General features: G+C 57.3%; 1 protein-coding gene across 1 annotated transcript; it reads left to right on the forward strand.

The window, feature by feature from the left end:
- Positions 1-99: 99 nt before the first annotated feature.
- On the forward strand, positions 100-15,787 carry INSRR (insulin receptor related receptor). The gene is made up of 22 exons (XM_070951160.1): positions 100-211; positions 4,288-4,848; positions 6,530-6,839; positions 7,350-7,492; positions 7,653-7,797; positions 8,162-8,376; positions 8,683-8,809; positions 8,952-9,190; positions 9,732-9,899; positions 9,982-10,171; positions 10,268-10,312; positions 10,443-10,744; positions 10,973-11,109; positions 11,212-11,377; positions 12,426-12,534; positions 12,875-12,945; positions 13,111-13,340; positions 13,760-13,870; positions 14,190-14,349; positions 14,526-14,655; positions 14,884-15,018; positions 15,460-15,787. Exons 1-22 carry the CDS (start codon positions 100-102, stop codon positions 15,785-15,787), a joined length of 4,134 nt encoding a protein of 1,377 aa, XP_070807261.1.
- The last annotated feature ends 105 nt before the right edge of the window (positions 15,788-15,892 follow it).

Genomic DNA, 15,892 nt, shown 5'->3' on the forward strand with positions numbered 1-15,892 from the left:
AGCTGAGAAGCCAGCCTGGCCCCCGCCCGTCTGAAGCACTGCGGGCTGCCCTGCCACATGCGACTCGCTTTCCTGCCAGCGCTGGGCTGTTTATGGACCATGGAGAAGAAGGGGAGAAGGGGAGTCCCTGGTGCACCCCTCTGGCCCGCCTGGGGGGCCCTGCTCTTCCTCTGCCTGCTGGGGCTCGGCCCTGCACCAGCCTCTCCGGAAAGTAAGTCCCTTCTGGGTTGAGTGAGGTCAGCCTCCGGCCAGGCACAAAGGCACAGGACCCTGCTGCCCCCCCCCCCCCCAATCTGTGGTGCCCAGGGCACACGCCTTGGCACTGGGTAGGGTGGCTGGGGAGGGGGGGGAAAGCTGAGCTCAATGGAGCTGGGTTGGGTCAGCCTACAGGGGGCATCAACAGCTGGCTCCATCCACTGGATGCTGGGATTTGAAGGCAACTCAAGCCAAAATTACCCGTGATGGTTCAGTAACCTGCATTCAGAGTTTAGCACCTTGTGTGAGCTTGGCTAGTGGTTCCAGAAAGAGGGAAGCCCTTCAAATGTGTGTGTGTGTGTGTGTGAGAGAGAGAGAGAGAGAGAGAAACCCAGCTCTTGGCAGCTCCCGAAAGAAAAGGGCCTGTTAGAGAAACTGGCATTTGGGTTCCCCTGAGAGAATTGGGGGTTGTAATTAAGGAAGGAAAAGCAGCCTCCCTCCCACCCCGTTTACCTCTACCAAGTAGGGGGAGGACCCACCTGAAAAAAACTATGTTGAAAGTGTCTCTTTCTAGAACAGGATTCATGGGAGGCAGCTGAGGGTCCCTCTGCTGATATCGCCAGAAGAGACAGTTGGATTAGCCCATTGTCTGCAGTTGGCATCTTTTTTTTTTTATTATTTCACAAATACATCGTTTTTCACCATATCTTCCTCTCTCTCTTCTTTTTTTCCCACCCCCCCAAATACATTTTACTTACATCTCAGAAACCTATTTTAACGTACAGTCTCTTATCCATAATTGATCATTCATTATTGATCTTATCCTTTGATTTTCACTTTCAATTGTTCGGGGCTGCTCTTTTACCATTTCCTCTCCTTTATTTCACCACCACCTTTCCTCTTCTTTTTCCCTTTTCCTTCTTCCGTCCCTTTCTACTTTCTTCATTCCTCCTCTCCCTCAGTTGGCATCTGAAGAGGGGGGGGGGCAAACTCTGCAAATGAAGAGCGGTTCTGCTTTTCTCTCACGTTGGCACCGCCCCCCCCCCCGGGTGAAGCGTTTCTGCTGGACATTCAGCCACCTCTCTGCTCACAGGTGCCAGCCGAAGGCTGCTTCTGCAGGGGGGAATCCACCAAGGGAGAAGCAATTAGTCCTGGTGGGGGGTGGAGAAACTCTCCTCTGAATGGGTGGGGGGGGGTTGAGCAATCTCGATTCTGCTACAGGGGTCTGTTTTTTTTTTTCCTATACCGCCCTTCTCCTGCGGGACTCAGGGCGGTGTACAGCCAAGATAAAACATTGCATATAAAATTTAAAAACTATTTAAAAAACAATTAAATAATTTCAGCCCAAGATATTAAAAACAACCCAATTAAAACCAAATTCAATTAAAACTGAGAGGATGGGACCAAGCCAGCCCAGCTAGATGGAATAGGTGTGTTTTCACAGGGTCTGCAGGGTGAAAGAAGGCAGAGCCCCAACACAGAAGGCCTGGCCCACCTGCAGCCGCCCCCCTCTCTGCAAGGGGTTCAGGGGTGCGGAGTGATCAGGGTGGGGGGGGAGATACATGGCTTAGCAGGTTCCAAGCCACTTCTGTTGCAGTTCTGAAATGGAGGGGGGGCAGGGAGAGGAAACGGGGGTGTCCTTTCGTCCCTTAGTCCATCCCTCTGGAGATGCAGGTGCTGACCAGAGCTGGAGACCCCCTCCCACCCATGAGGGTCCCAAGTCCATCCCGGACACACACACACACACACACACACACACACACACACACACACACACACGCCCTTCCTGTTCTCTGTCCTCTTGCGGGATTTATAGGCACAAAAGACACTTTCGGGTGTTGTCAAACAAGCAGAGCCAAAACAGAGCAGTCCTCAGGAAGCCACTTCAGCCAGTCCGGCTGGGGGAAGGTCCTCCTCTCCCACTCCCCACCCCCCCCCCAAGGTAGGAGAGAAGGCAGGAGCATTTCTCTAGGGACTGGCTCCCCCCTCCCCCCACCCCTTCAATTGTATTGAGGCTCCTAGCTGGAATCAGGATGGCAGCCAGGAAGGGGTACGTGCGCCCGGGTTCAGAAACTGGCAGGGGTGCCTTTCAGCAAAGCCAATGGGCAACCTAACTAGGCATTTCATCAATTAACAAGCCATTAATTAGCAGCATCTGCTAATTCAGACTTCCTGCCAATTTCTTGCCGTTTTTAAAAGGAAAAGCTGGGTTTTTTTTTTGTTTTTTTTTAAAAAGCAGGGAATGGAGTAAAGCATTTGGGGGTCCCTCTTTTCTGCCCCCAAAGAGAAAGAGGGGGGCAGAAGCAAAGGACCACCCCGGAAGCCAGTCACAGGACTGAAAGGACCAAGGGGAAGGTTGGGCCAAATCCAGTCCTGATTCCCTCTACATCTCGGTTTCCACCCTATGGCAGATATTGATCGATTCTTCTGGGTATTTTCCGGCAAGGAAGCAAAGCTATCAATGCCCCCCTTCAGGTTTTTCCACATCAGGCTCAGAAGAGAGAGGCATCTCTGGGTCAAAGAACAGGCTCGGCCGAGTCCATCAAAGGATGACGAGGTGGCTCGGTGGCTAAGACACTGAGCTGGTTCGAATCCCTAGTGCAGGTCTCCTGCGTGAGCTAAATGACCTCCACGGTCCCGTCCAACTCTGTTCCCATTAAACTTAATGCTGAGTTTGGGTTGCTGTGAGGATCCACCGGCTGGGTTCCTGGATGGGGTCATGCATTGGCTCCACCTCCTTCCAGGGCAGAGGACAGGCTGGTCCCCCATGCCAGCCTCCCTCTCTGGGCTCCACGGAGGGAGGTTTGAAGGTACCACCGCCAATTCTGCCATTTTCTTTAAAAAGAAGGAGGGATGCTTTTTTGGGCATGACTCCCCAAGGAGGTGGGCTGAGGGCTGGGCAATGCCAGGAAGTTGGCTGCCATGATATCAACCCCACCACCTGTGGGGTCATCTCCTCCTCCTTCCTCTTCCTTCCTCCTCTTCCTCCTCTTCTTCCTCCTTCCTCCTCTTTCTCCTTCCTCCTCCTTCTTCCTCTTCCTCTTCCTCCTCTTCAGAGCCTCAGCAAACACAAAGCCAGGAAGAGAGAAGAGCCCCTGTTTAAAAACAGTAGCTGAGCCCAGCCCTTCTCTCTCTCTGCAGAAGGTTCTTCCCAAGGAAGGGGGGGGGGACAAAGAGCCCACAGGCAGAAGTGGGGGTGGAGGGGATGTTGGTTGGGCACCAGCTCCTTTCTGCTTGAGCTCTTATGCCCCCCCAGCAATTGTGAGGGCTACTTGATAAAAGCAGAAATGGACGAGGGAGGGATTGGGAGGGGATGGGGGGGCTGTTAATAAAGTGGACCCTCTAAGTTGCCTTTGAAGACGTCTAAAGACCCCCCCTCCAGTGCTGGAATCCAGCTGCCAGAAAGGAGCTGCTGGGCCAGCTGTACCGCCAGACGGTGCCAGGCTTGGGGGATGCTAGGGCTGGCACTGCAGCAGCAGGCATGGGCAGGGGGCCTGGGGCTCCTGTGCAAATGCCAAATCAGGTGTGGGGGGGTGCTCAGCTCCAAGGCAGGGGCCAGATGGCAGCCCTGCTCACCAGGCGCCCTCCCAGATGACGTTGGGGACATGAGGTCAAGGACAAGAGGCCCCTCGTGAGGCAGTTGGCACAGACCAGGCTGGGCAAGACACCCCCACTTGGCTGCAAGGGAGCACCTGCAGGGACACACCAGCCCTCTAACACAGGGGTCCCCAACCTTGGCAACGTTAAGACTTGGGGACTTCAACTCCAGAGCCAGCTGAGGAACTCTGGGAGTTGAAGTCCTCAAGTCTTAACCTTGCCAAGGTTGGAGACCCCTGCTCCAACACATCTCTCTGGAGGGCTGGTGCCCAAAGGCACTCACTCCCTTATCCGAGGAAGTCAGAGTGGGGCCGGTTCCTTTGGGAGCTTTTTTCTTGGGGGGGGCATTTCATTGCTCCTCATCCTAAACCACGCAGGGCCATCCCCGACCCAATCTCTGGCCTGCATTTTTGCCCAAGGAGCGGGGAGAGGGTAGGAAAGGGGCTGGACGGCTCCTGGACTGCGGGTTCCCTAACTTTCCGCTTGGCCCCGCAGTCTGCGAGAGCATGGACATCCGCGTGGATCCCGCGCAGCTGCGCCGCCTGGAGAACTGCTCGGTCATCGAGGGCAGCCTGCAGATCCTGCTGATGTTCACGGCCGCCAGCGAGGACTTCCGCTCGCTGGCCTTCCCGCGCCTGGTGCTCATCACCGAGTACCTGCTGCTCTTCCGCGTCTACGGGCTGGAGAGCCTGCGCGACCTCTTCCCACGCCTGGCCGTCATCCGCGGGGCCAGCCTCTTCTTCAGCTACGCCCTGGTCATCTTCGAGATGCCGCACCTGCGCGACATCGGCCTGCGCAGCCTGACCAACGTGCTCAACGGCTCGGTCAGGATCGAGCGCAACCAGGAGCTCTGCCACATTTCCACCATCGACTGGGCGCTTCTGCAGCCGCCGCCGGCGCTCGAGCACAACATCATCCTGCACAACAAGCCGGCCGAGGAGTGCGCTGACGTCTGCCCGGGCATCCTGGGCGGGGAGGAGCCCTGCGTGCAGACCCCCGCCGGCCTGGCCGGAGCCTTGGAGTACCGCTGCTGGACGTCCAGCAACTGCCAGAAAGGTGCGTCCCCCACGCGGGCTGCCGGGTGGAAGGACCAGGGCAGTCACGGGTCGTGGGAAGGCGCCACGCGCTTATTATACACGTGCACAGTGGGCGGGCGAAGGGGGCGCTGGGGTCAGTTTTCCCGTCCCAAAGAGTTGCTTCAAGTTCTCAGCCGAGGGAGAAAAGGGGGGGGGCGCATGCACTCCCCATTCCCGCCAGGTGCGAGCCCGCCGCGCAAAAGAGAAGGGCGAGGCGCGCAGCCCGATCCTTCTCCTCGAAAGCGGCTGCGTCTCTCGCATTCACCCTCCCCCCGCCGCCTTTCTCTCTGGGTCTCGCTCTCTCCCACCCTCCCTCTCTCTCTCTCTTGTGAAACCCTCGTAAAGGGCCGCGAAGTCTCCCCGGAGCCCGTTTTCTGTAAACAGCAGGGCTGCTAATGCAAACAGACGGCCACGTCTCCTGCAAAAGGGGTGGGGGGCAATTGGCTGCTTGCCCGCCTGGGCGCATCTCTGTCGGTGGGGGGCGAGGAGCCCACGAGTTTGTCTTTGGAAGGCTGACCAATTCCTCGTGGCTGAAGGGGCAGAATTGCCAGCCCCCCCCTAAGGAACCAGACCAAACGCAGGTGGCCTTTGGCACAGGCAGCGGGCACTGATCTCACTGGTCGCATCAGCCCCAATGGGGGACTGCACTGCAGGGCATCCCAGCTGTGGAGCAGACCCCAGGAAGAGGCCCCAGAAGAAGCAGAAAACCAACCCCCCCCCCCCGCAGCCCCCCTAAAAGGACAGGGATGCACCATCTCCAAGGTTGAAGAAACCTTTTTACAGTGATCAGTTCTGGGTTGAAGATTGTTTCTTTGCTGCTGAAATGTTTTGCTCTGGACTTAGAACTCTGACCTTTGAAAGCAAGGGGGAGCTCAGATTCCAGAGCTTGTGGGGTTTCCCCCTCTCCTTGTTTCTGGTTTGGGGTTCAGTCGATCTCAGGTATAGATCCGTTTGATTAATGGCCACCTCCTCCTGCCAAGAGCCGAGTGTCGAGGGGGCCGCATAAGAGGGGCCCAGTAGCTCAAGGCCCCGATTCCTCCTCCCTCCAGCTGAGACCCCAAACCCTCCAGATTTGCTACCTGATTTCCTGATTCTTGGCCTCCAAGCCTGAGCAATGCAGGGATAAGGTTAGTTGTTTGGCAACCAGGAACATCGGCTGCCTTCTTGTTGCCTAAACAGCCAGTCTTAAAACCTGAAAACGACCAAATGAACGAGGGAGACTGGCTGGGAAGCGCACAGCTCGGTTATGCCAAATAAAAAAAAATTGTGTTTTGTAAATAAAAAAGGATATACATTTTGACACAAATCCTTGCTAGGCCAAGCCAGGCAAGAGACCAACAACAGAAGCTACTTTCAAGGTTTGGATGGGGCTGAAATTGTTAGTGAGGTGGAGAGCCAGTTCATGGAACACCCCCCCCCCAAAGATGGGGTATAAATCTGTGGGTTTGGGCTGGGAAGGAGAGTTTCAGATCCAAAGTCTTCACAGGGGCACTGAGGGCCAAAGTATTTTCCCCTTTTCCCCGGAGGAACCTTTCGGAGGCAACTGGAAATCAGCAGAGCATCAGCATCAGCAGCCCGGTTTTTTTAAGGGGGGGGACGACGACAAGTGTCCCGGCCAAATCCTTGCCAAAGCCGCCCCTCCCCTCTCTCCCGCCCTTCAGTGTGTCCGTGCAAAGGCGCCGCTTGTACAAGCAAGGACGAATGCTGCCACCCGGAATGCCTGGGGGGTTGCAGCCGTCCCGGGGACCCCCAGGCCTGCGTGGCCTGCCGCCACTTCTACTTCAACGGGCGCTGCCTCAGCTCCTGCCCGGACCTCACCTACGAGTACGAGCAGTGGCGCTGCGTGACGGCGGAGCACTGCGGCAGCCTGCGCAAGATCTCCGAAAACCTTCGGGACTCCTCCAGGTTTGTCATCCACCAGAGGCAGTGCCTGGCCGAGTGTCCCCCGGGCTTCCAGAAGAACGAGAGCAGGTGAGGAGTGGTCCGGGGGCCAGTTCCCCCCCTCTGGCTTGGCTCTTCTGCCGGCCGCGGCTTCTTACATGTTTGTAGAGGCTGAATTTGACGTCTGAAGCGGGAAGTCTCTTCCCTCATTAGCACAAGTGTGAGCACTTAATAACTGCTGGCAGAGCGGCTGCAATCTTTAAAAACCCATTAAGCTAATTTCTCCCCCATCACCGGCATCGTTAAAGTGGCTTGACTTCCGCGCACAGCAAGTCTGGCCACCTTCGCTTTAAAGGGCTCCTCAAACCCCAGAAGTCCCCAATTGATCCCACGGATGCGGTGGGGGGGGGGAGATTACCAGAGAGTTTTCAAGACCTGTGTTGCCACGAGAGACAAGGGCCCACCCGTCCCGGCTGCCATTTGGGGGGTGGAGTGGATGGGAAGGCCTCTTGGTCCCCACAGTCTGTCTGTGCATCGCTTGGGAAGAATAACGGTGGGTGATCTTCAGCCCCTCTTCCTTCCCTTCCCTCCTCCTTTCAGCCTCGTCTGCCATGAGTGCCAGGGCCTGTGCCCCAAGGAGTGCAAAGTGGGCACCAAAACCATTGACTCCACCCGGGCGGCCCGGGACCTGGCCGGCTGCACCCTTATCGAAGGGAACCTGATTGTGAACATCCGCCGGGGCGGTGAGTGGCTTCCTTTTGCTTCCTGCGCCCCGTGCAGGAGGCGTCAATTCGCACCAGGGTCCCTCCCTCCCACCCACACCCATGTGTGGCTACGTCCTGCTCAGCTGTACCATCCAGCCTGGCTGACAGCTGTCTGTCTCCTCCTCTTCCACCTGGGCAGAAAATCTGGCCTCCACTTTGCAAAGCAGCCTCGGCCTGATTGAGACCATCACGGGGTTCCTGAAGATCCGGCACTCCTTCGCTCTCATCTCCCTGAGCTTCTTCAGGAACCTCAAACTGATCCGGGGAGACTCCATGGTGGACGGGTGAGCGGGAACCAAAGGAGCCAGAAACCCGCCTGCTTGACGGAGGAAGGGGAGGCGGCTGGGCTCCTGCTTACTAGCCTTCGCTGCTAGGGGCTTGCCTGGTGTGAGAACAGTCGCTGGCCTCCTGTACTCCGTGGAGGGCCAGCCAGGAGGGCCAGGCTTGGCTGGGGAACCTGGAGGGGTGGGCAGTGGGTCTAAGGGCCTGATCCTGCAAGCTGGGGCCCTGATCCCACCTCCACCCTTGGCTCTGCCCAGGGGTGAAATGCTCCCAATTCGGACCGCTTTGCTGGCGCGCAAGAGCAGTGCCTGCACTTCTGTTCCAGTAAGGAAGGTAAGTAGATTTCACCCCTGGCTCTGCCCTCAGGAACTACACCCTGTACGTGCTGGACAACCAGAACTTGCAGCAGTTGTGGGACTGGAGCCAGCACCGCCTGTCCATCCCGGTGGGGAAGGTGTATTTTGCCTTTAACCCCAAGCTGTGTCTCTCGGAGATCTTTCGGATGGAGGAGGTCACGGGGACCAAGGGCAGGCAGAACAAGGCGGAGATCAACCCCCGGACGAACGGGGATCAAGCCTCTTGTGAGTTGGTGGGGAAAGGGTGAGGAGAGGATGTGCCCCGGCCTTATACTTAACGGCTCCATCCTCAAATCAAGGCCGCTTTTCTGCAGCCAGTCAACTCACCATCTCGGTTACTAATTTCTTGCACCAAAACCAATATTTTTTAATCCATTTTCTTTCGGGTGATGGCGAAATTTCCCTGCTGCTTCGGTGTAGATAAAAGCCTGGCTTTGCTCTTTCCAAACTCCCCCTTCCCCCGCAGCCCCTCTCACGCCCTCTCCTTGTCTTTTCTGAGGGCCCCCCTGAGCGCCTTCTTCCCCCTTTCAGGCAAGACCCAAACACTCCGCTTTGTGTCCAACACCACCGAGTCGGACCGTATTGTGCTCAAGTGGGAGCGCTACCAGTCTCCCGAGTCCCCGGACCTCCTCAGCTTCATTGTCTACTACAAGGAATCGTAGGTGCTGGGTAGAGTCCTCCCCCCAAGGAATCCTCCCCATGGGAGGGGGCGAGGTCTGGGGTCTTGCAACCCCCACCCCAACTGAAGTTGCCCTGGGCAGGGCTCCGTGGCCGCACCTGAGCCAGGCGTCCTCCCACAGCCCCGTCCAGGACGTGAGCGAGTATGTCGGGCAGGACACCTGTGGGGCCAACAGCTGGAACCTGGTGGACGTGGAGCTTCCCCTCAGCCACGACCAGGAGCCGGGCGTCACTCTGCAGAATCTGAAGCCGTGGACGCAGTACGCCATTGCCGTGCGGGCCATCAGCCTCACCACCGCCGAGGAGAGGCGCAACTTCGGGGCCCAGAGTGAGGTGGTCTACGTCCGCACCCTGCCTGCAGGTGAGGGGCCAGGAGCACCATGTCTCCCCATCCCTGAGGAGAGTCCTCTCCTTCAATTCTCCACCCCATCAGCAGGCCGCCTTCTCTGGCAGCTGGAAAGACAAGCGCGTTAGCAATGCAGGTAGTCCTCGACTTATGGCCGCAATGGAGCTCTGTGGCTAAGTGAGACATTTGTTAGGTGAGGTTTGCCCCACTTTACGACATTTCTTGCAACAGTTCTTAAGTGAACCACTGCAGTTCTTAAGTGAGTCACATGGTTGTTAAGTGAATCCAGCTTCCCCGTTGACTTTGCTTATCAGAAGGTCGCAAAAGGGGATCACGTGACCATGGGACACTGCGACCGTCATAAATATGAGCCGATTGCCAAGCATCTGAAGTTTGATCATGTGACCACGGGGATGCCACAGCAGTCACAAGTGTGAAAAAAGGGCACTAAGTCCTTTTTTTCCAGTGCCGTTGTAACTGTACGGTTGTTGAATGAACTGTTGTAAGTCGAGGACCACCCTCCCATGCCATCTTCTCCCTGGTCTCCGAACCACAGTGCCCACGGTGCCCAGGGACGTCATCTCCATGTCCAACTCTTCCTCCCACCTGATCGTCCGGTGGAAGCCGCCCTCCCAGCCCAACGGCAACCTCAGCTACTATCTGGTGCTGTGGCAGCAGCTGGCCGAGGACTCGGAGCTCTTTGCCAATGACTATTGCCACAAAGGTGAGGACTGGTGCCCCTCTGGCCCCTCGGAGCCCCTCTGGCCTCCCACTCACGGCCTGACCGTCTCCGCTTGTCTGCCCAGGGCTCCGTCTGCCCACCAGCAGCGCAGACACCCGCTTCGACACCAGCGACAGCGAGGAGCGCGAGGACACCGCCGACCAGCAGTGCTGCCCCTGCCACAGCCCCGTCGGGCAGAGCCAGCCCAACGTGGAAACCGTGTCTTTCCAGAAGAAGTTTGAGAACTTCCTCCATAATTCCATCATCCTGCCCAGGTGGGTCACCCTGGATGGTGGAGGCCCTGCTGGAGGGAGGGACTAAGAAGGGGGGCCGGGAACCGCTTGTCCCACTCTGTCCCACTCTTTCTCCAGACCCCCTTGGAAAGTCACCTCCATCAACAAGATCTCTTCTTACCGGTGAGCTTCTGACAGTCTTCACGGGAAGGGAGTCTGCTTTTCTGGGGCTCCTATTGAAATGTTCCCTGAGGTTTGCTTTGGGTTGAAGCAGTGGGGCTGCCCCCTCACCCTTCTGACCTGGCTGCGACAGGACCCCCAAGAGGCGCAGAGACACCTTTTCCGTGACCGTGGGGAGCCAGGCCTATGCCAATGCCTCCTGGCCTGCCCTGGGGAGCCCCAGCGACGCAGACGTGGCTCACCAGGCTGAGCTGGACTCTAAGACGGAGAAGGACTTCCGCCTCTTTGAGGATAAAGTCGTTCGGGATCGGACAGTCATCTCCAACCTGCGCCACTTCACCGAGTACCGGATCGACATTCACGCCTGCAACCACGCGGCCCAGACCATGGGGTGCAGTGCCGCGGCCTTCGTCTTTGCTCGGACGATGCCGGAAGGTGAGCCAAAAGAGGGTTACCCTTTTCTTGCTAAAAGTTACCAATTAGTAAATTTGCTGAGTAAAAGCTGTCCGGTTTTCCTGAGATAATCCAGGAAATTATAATCCACCTCTGGTCAATTCAGATTATATCGTTTAGTCGCCCCCTTCCTTTGGCTGGAAAGACTGAGTTGCTAGTCCCTCCGTCTTCCTAGTTTTGCCCAACGGCTTTTGCCCTTCTCCTGGCCAGCTCAAGCCGACAACATCCCTGGGAACTTGACCTGGGAGCCGGCCAGCAAGAACAGCGTCCTCCTCCGCTGGCAGGAGCCGAAGAACCCCAACGGCCTCATTCTCAAGTACGAGATCAAGTACAGCCGGGAGAGTGAGGTGAGGATGGGGTCTTGGGGCAGGCAGAGGCCCAGGCGGTTTCTTGGCATCGCTGCCCATGAATGGCTCTTCTGGCCACCCCTCAGCTCTGCTTCCTTGCAGAAAGTCATCTCGGTGCTCTGCGTGTCCCGCCATCGCTATGCCCGCTACGGGGGCTACCACCTCGCCCTCCTCCAGCCTGGCAATTACTCCGCCAGGGTCCGGGCCACCTCCCTGGCAGGAAACGGCTCCTGGACCAGCCTGATGTCCTTCTACATCCTCGGGGGAGGTGAGTGTCCGAGCCGACTGGCTTTTCTCAAGGCACTCTTCTTCCTGGAAGATGCGGTGCTGATAAAGGGGCGGGGGATCCCTCGTGCTCCGGGGTCTCGGCCCCCCCGAGTGTTGGCAGGGGTCTTATTTTACCAACCCCTGCAGTGAAAAGATGCTACGATATTCATTCCTTCAATCTGTCTCTTCGCTTGTGAGAACAGGGCCCCAGAGCAGCCTGCCTGGTGGGCTCCAGGTCCCAGAATTCCCTGGCCAGATTGGCCATTGCTGAGAATGCTGGGAATCGTAGTCCAGACATCTGGAAACTGGACAGAATAAGGTCCTGGCGCATCAGCAAACAGGACAAATGGGAGCAGTTAAGAAGGAGACGGACTGTGCAAAGTGCAGCCAGGTTCTGTCGCTTCAGCCACAGAGGAAATTAACCACGCTTGGAAAACATAAATAATAGATGGATAGATGATATAGGTAGACAGAAGGAGAGGGAGAGTGATTAGGAATATATATAAGAGAAAGGGAATGTTAGGATTAAATTCTGTAGTATTTTTACTTTAGAAGATAATTGCCAGCCATTTATAAACGTAATAGAACTTAGTGAAAAAAGGTTTAAGCTCACCTAATTGTTCCACCACTTTTAAGTATCCCCTCAAGAGACACCCCCTGGGAAGGATGGGGAGTCTTCCCCTTAAGTTTATTTCCCCAACTTTTGCAACAGACCAAGGTCTGGCCCTTAAAGCGTTACGGCCTCTTCCTTGAAACTCGCCTGGCAAGCAGCTGGAAGTCTGTTGTCAAACAGAGGGCAAAAGGTTTATTTGGCCAAGTGAAGGGGGAGGAAGAAAATATTGCCTAAACAGGTGATTAGACAAGGGGGGAGGAGGAGGAGGAGGAGGAGGAGGAGAAAACCACTCGGGGGGGGGGGGAGATCTCCAGCAATCTTCTCTCAGCAGAAGCTCCATGTTCTCACTGGTTGTGTTCATTTGTGGTTCTCTTTGGGGTGCGATAATTGCATTTTTCTCCCTTGACAAACCCCACAACCCCCCCCTTCCAAGCAGAGGAAGAGGAACCTGGGAATTTCTACGTGTTCCTGACACTCACCCCGGTGGTCCTGATGCTCGGCATCACCTGCCTGGCCGTCTTCGTCTTCTTGTACAATAAGAAGAGGTATGGCTTACCCGACTGAGCTTCGGGGAGCCCCTTGACTGAGTTTAGTTAAAACCAGGGACAGTTTTCTTGGCTGCCAAGTCCGAGAGGCACGTTGCTTTCTCGAAAGGGAGGGGGGGGGTGTTGCCAAGTGCAAAAGGAGGGTTGGACTCCTGAAAATGTGCAATATTGGGACAGCCGTGCCAGTGGGTTGTTGCTCCTTCTGATCACCTCCTCTGCTGAGCAAGGTCTGCCTTGTCCAAATGGCTGCCAGGCAGCCTCCATGCAGGAACACCTGAAAACAATCCAGGTGTCCCCCTCCCCGAGCCCTGATCTTTCCCCCTTGATCCTCGCCTTGCAGGAGGGCTGAAGGGTACCCCAGCGGCACGCTGTATGCCTCGGTCAACCCCGAATACTTCAGTGCCTCCAACAGTGAGTGCCCAGGCGGCTTCCATGCCAGCTAGGAAGAGGCAGGGAGGGAGGGACGGAGGGAGGGAGGGAAGGAGGGAAGGCCAACTAGCAGGATGGCTGGGGGCTATTTGAGGACACCTCTGGGGGGTGTTTGGCAAGCGTCTCCTGCCTTACCCCCTTCCTTAGTGTACGTCCCCGACGAGTGGGAGGTGCCCCGGGAACGGATCACCATCCTGCGAGAGCTGGGCCAGGGATCCTTCGGGATGGTCTACGAGGGGATCGCCAAGGATCTGGAGCAGGAGGGCGAGGAGACCCGGGTGGCGCTGAAGACCGTCAACGAGCTGGCCTCCATGCGGGAACGCATCGAGTTCCTGAACGAGGCCTCTGTCATGAAAGCCTTTCGCTGCCACCACGTGGTAAGGGGCAGAGGCCGAGAGCAAATGGGGGGGGGGCAGCTCTTTCCTGCCAGGAAAAAGAGCCAGGAGGAACCCCCAAAAAGTGTTGGTGTGGTCTGCGTGGGTGGCTGAAAAAACACCCCATCCCGTTTTCTGCCCATGCCAGCACGTGGGGCAAACTCATTGCCTCTGGACTTGGCCTCCCGCACTTATGGAAAGGGGGGACACGGCTGCCTTTTCCAGGAAGCAGCTCCCGCTTCCCAAACCAGGCATTTCCTGGTGACTCCTGTCCTGGCCTCAGCAGGGCCAAGCCCAACAGCTCTTCCAGGACCCAGATGGGTCTGGGGTGGGACCGGCCAGGGCCGAGCTCGGTAGGGCCCCTGAACCCTCTCTCCAACGCTGGATGGGCATCCTGCTCTCTCTTGTCTTGGGGCCTCCAGGTTCGCCTCCTCGGAGTGGTGTCCCAAGGCCAGCCGGCAGTGGTCATCATGGAGCTGATGACGAGGGGAGATTTGAAAAGCTACCTGCGCTCCCTCCGCCCAGAAGCCGAGGTGGGTTCCCCACCACCACCCTGTAAGGCTCAGGTTGCAGGCAAGGTGGCCTGGGCTGAATCCCCGTGGAGACTCTCTGGAGCAAAGCAAGAGACTCCTAAAGGCTGGCAACGACTTCAAAGCGATTCCAAGCGATGGGGAGGGCTGGAAACCTGATCTTCCCGGCCACACTTCCTTTTGGAGTCTGGCTTCCATCAGCCGTGACTTTCCCACAGCAACAAATTAGACTTTGTTATGCTCTGGATGATCCCCAAGGCCCAACCATCCCTGCACCATTTCAGTTCCCTGTTCTGACCACCTTGGCCGCCTCTTCTTCTAGAATAACCCGGGCTTGCCTCCCCCGTCGCTGAAGGACATGATCCAGATGGCCGGAGAGATTGCCGATGGCATGGCCTACCTCAACGCCAAAAAGTTTGTCCACCGAGACCTTGCGGCCCGCAACTGCATGGTGTCCGAGGACTTCACCGTGAAGATTGGAGGTGGGGCTGAGGCAGGGCAGGTTCGGGGGAGGGAGAGGGGCTCCCCACGGCAGCCTGGAGTGGCTTGGACATCGCTTGGAGAAGCTTTGGTCCGTGCCAGCCTCTTCTCTCCGCCTCTGCTCCTCAAGCTTGGCTCGTGTTTGGTCGTCCTCTCAATGGTGTCTTCCTTTCCAAAGACTTTGGGATGACCAGGGACATCTACGAGACAGACTATTACCGGAAGGGGGGGAAAGGGCTGCTGCCGGTCCGGTGGATGTCCCCCCAAGCCCTGAAGGACGGGATCTTCAATACTCAGTCGGACATCTGGTGAGGCCCTGTGAGCAGAAGCGGCTGGATATTGTAGCTTAACATCAGGAGGGTTTTTTCCCCAGGGGGTCTAAGTGCTGCCAGGGCAATCTGTAGCCCAAAGGGCAAAGGGCACCCTTGGCTGTGCAGGAAGGTCTCGGAAGGAGACCCTTGGCAGGGCTGGGCAAGGGTGGCTGTGGCAGCCCAGGGCTGGGCTGGGGTGGCCCTTCTCAGCCCCCTCTCTTTCAGGTCCTTTGGCGTGGTGCTGTGGGAGATTGCCACCCTGGCGGAGCAGCCCTACCAGGGCATGTCCAACGAGCAGGTGCTCCATTTTGTGATGGACAACGGGGTCTTGGAGAGGCCCGAGAACTGTCCCGACAAGCTGTGAGTGGCTCCCAGAAGTGTGGTTGTGGGTGGGCTTGTGGGCAACCTTTCCCCACCCTCTCTCCCCCTGAACCATTCAGAGAGACGGCGGCCTCCTTGAGCTAAGCCCACCAACGCCCTGAGCACATGGAATCCGTTTCCTTGCCTTGCAGGAAGTTTGTCTGACTTCCCAGCTAACCCTGGTGGTCTCCCCTCCCAATCCCACCTGGATCCAAACCTACTTAGCTTCACCTGGGCAGCAGGTAGCTGCTTCTTAGTGGAGAAATACTCACAGGCTGCCCAGTTTAGGGATGGGGCTGCCCCCTTACTCCTTTCTGGAGTGCGGCTCCTACCCACTTGGCCTTCAAGACTGCACATCCCTGGCTGAAGATATGTGAGAAGGCAGGAAACCCCCCACCCCCTTTCCTGCCTACTCCTGGCTTTCTCCTTCTCCCCTCCCAGACATGACCTGATGACTTGGTGCTGGCAGCAGAACCCGCGTCTGCGCCCGTCTTTTGTCCAGATTCTGGAGAGCATCCAAGAGGACATGAGCTCCAGCTTCCGTGCTCACGCCTTCTTCTGCAGCCTGGAGAACAAGCACAGCAGCTCTGGGGGCGCTCTGGACCTTGAGACAGACAAGCTGCTGGAGGAGGAGGAGGAGGAGGAGGAGGAGGAAGAGCCCAAGCCAGCAGCCCCAGCCCTGGTCCCCCGGGGCAGCAGCCCCCAGCCCTTCTTCGGCCCTGGCCAGCCCAATGACTGTTGCCCTCCCAGCAGGAAGCCACGCCTCTGAGGCTGGACCAGCTTGGCAATGAGGGGGGTCGGACCCCCTCTCGGTCGGGAGTGGGGCCTGTGTCCTAGGTTGCTGGCCCAGTGGCAAAGCACCCCTCAAATGCCA

The sequence above is a fragment of the Pituophis catenifer genome, unplaced genomic scaffold (assembly GCF_029215685.1).
Source record: "Pituophis catenifer annectens isolate HBS135680 unplaced genomic scaffold, rPitCat1.0.hap2 SCAF_10, whole genome shotgun sequence".
Taxonomy (NCBI): Eukaryota; Metazoa; Chordata; class Lepidosauria; order Squamata; family Colubridae; genus Pituophis; species Pituophis catenifer.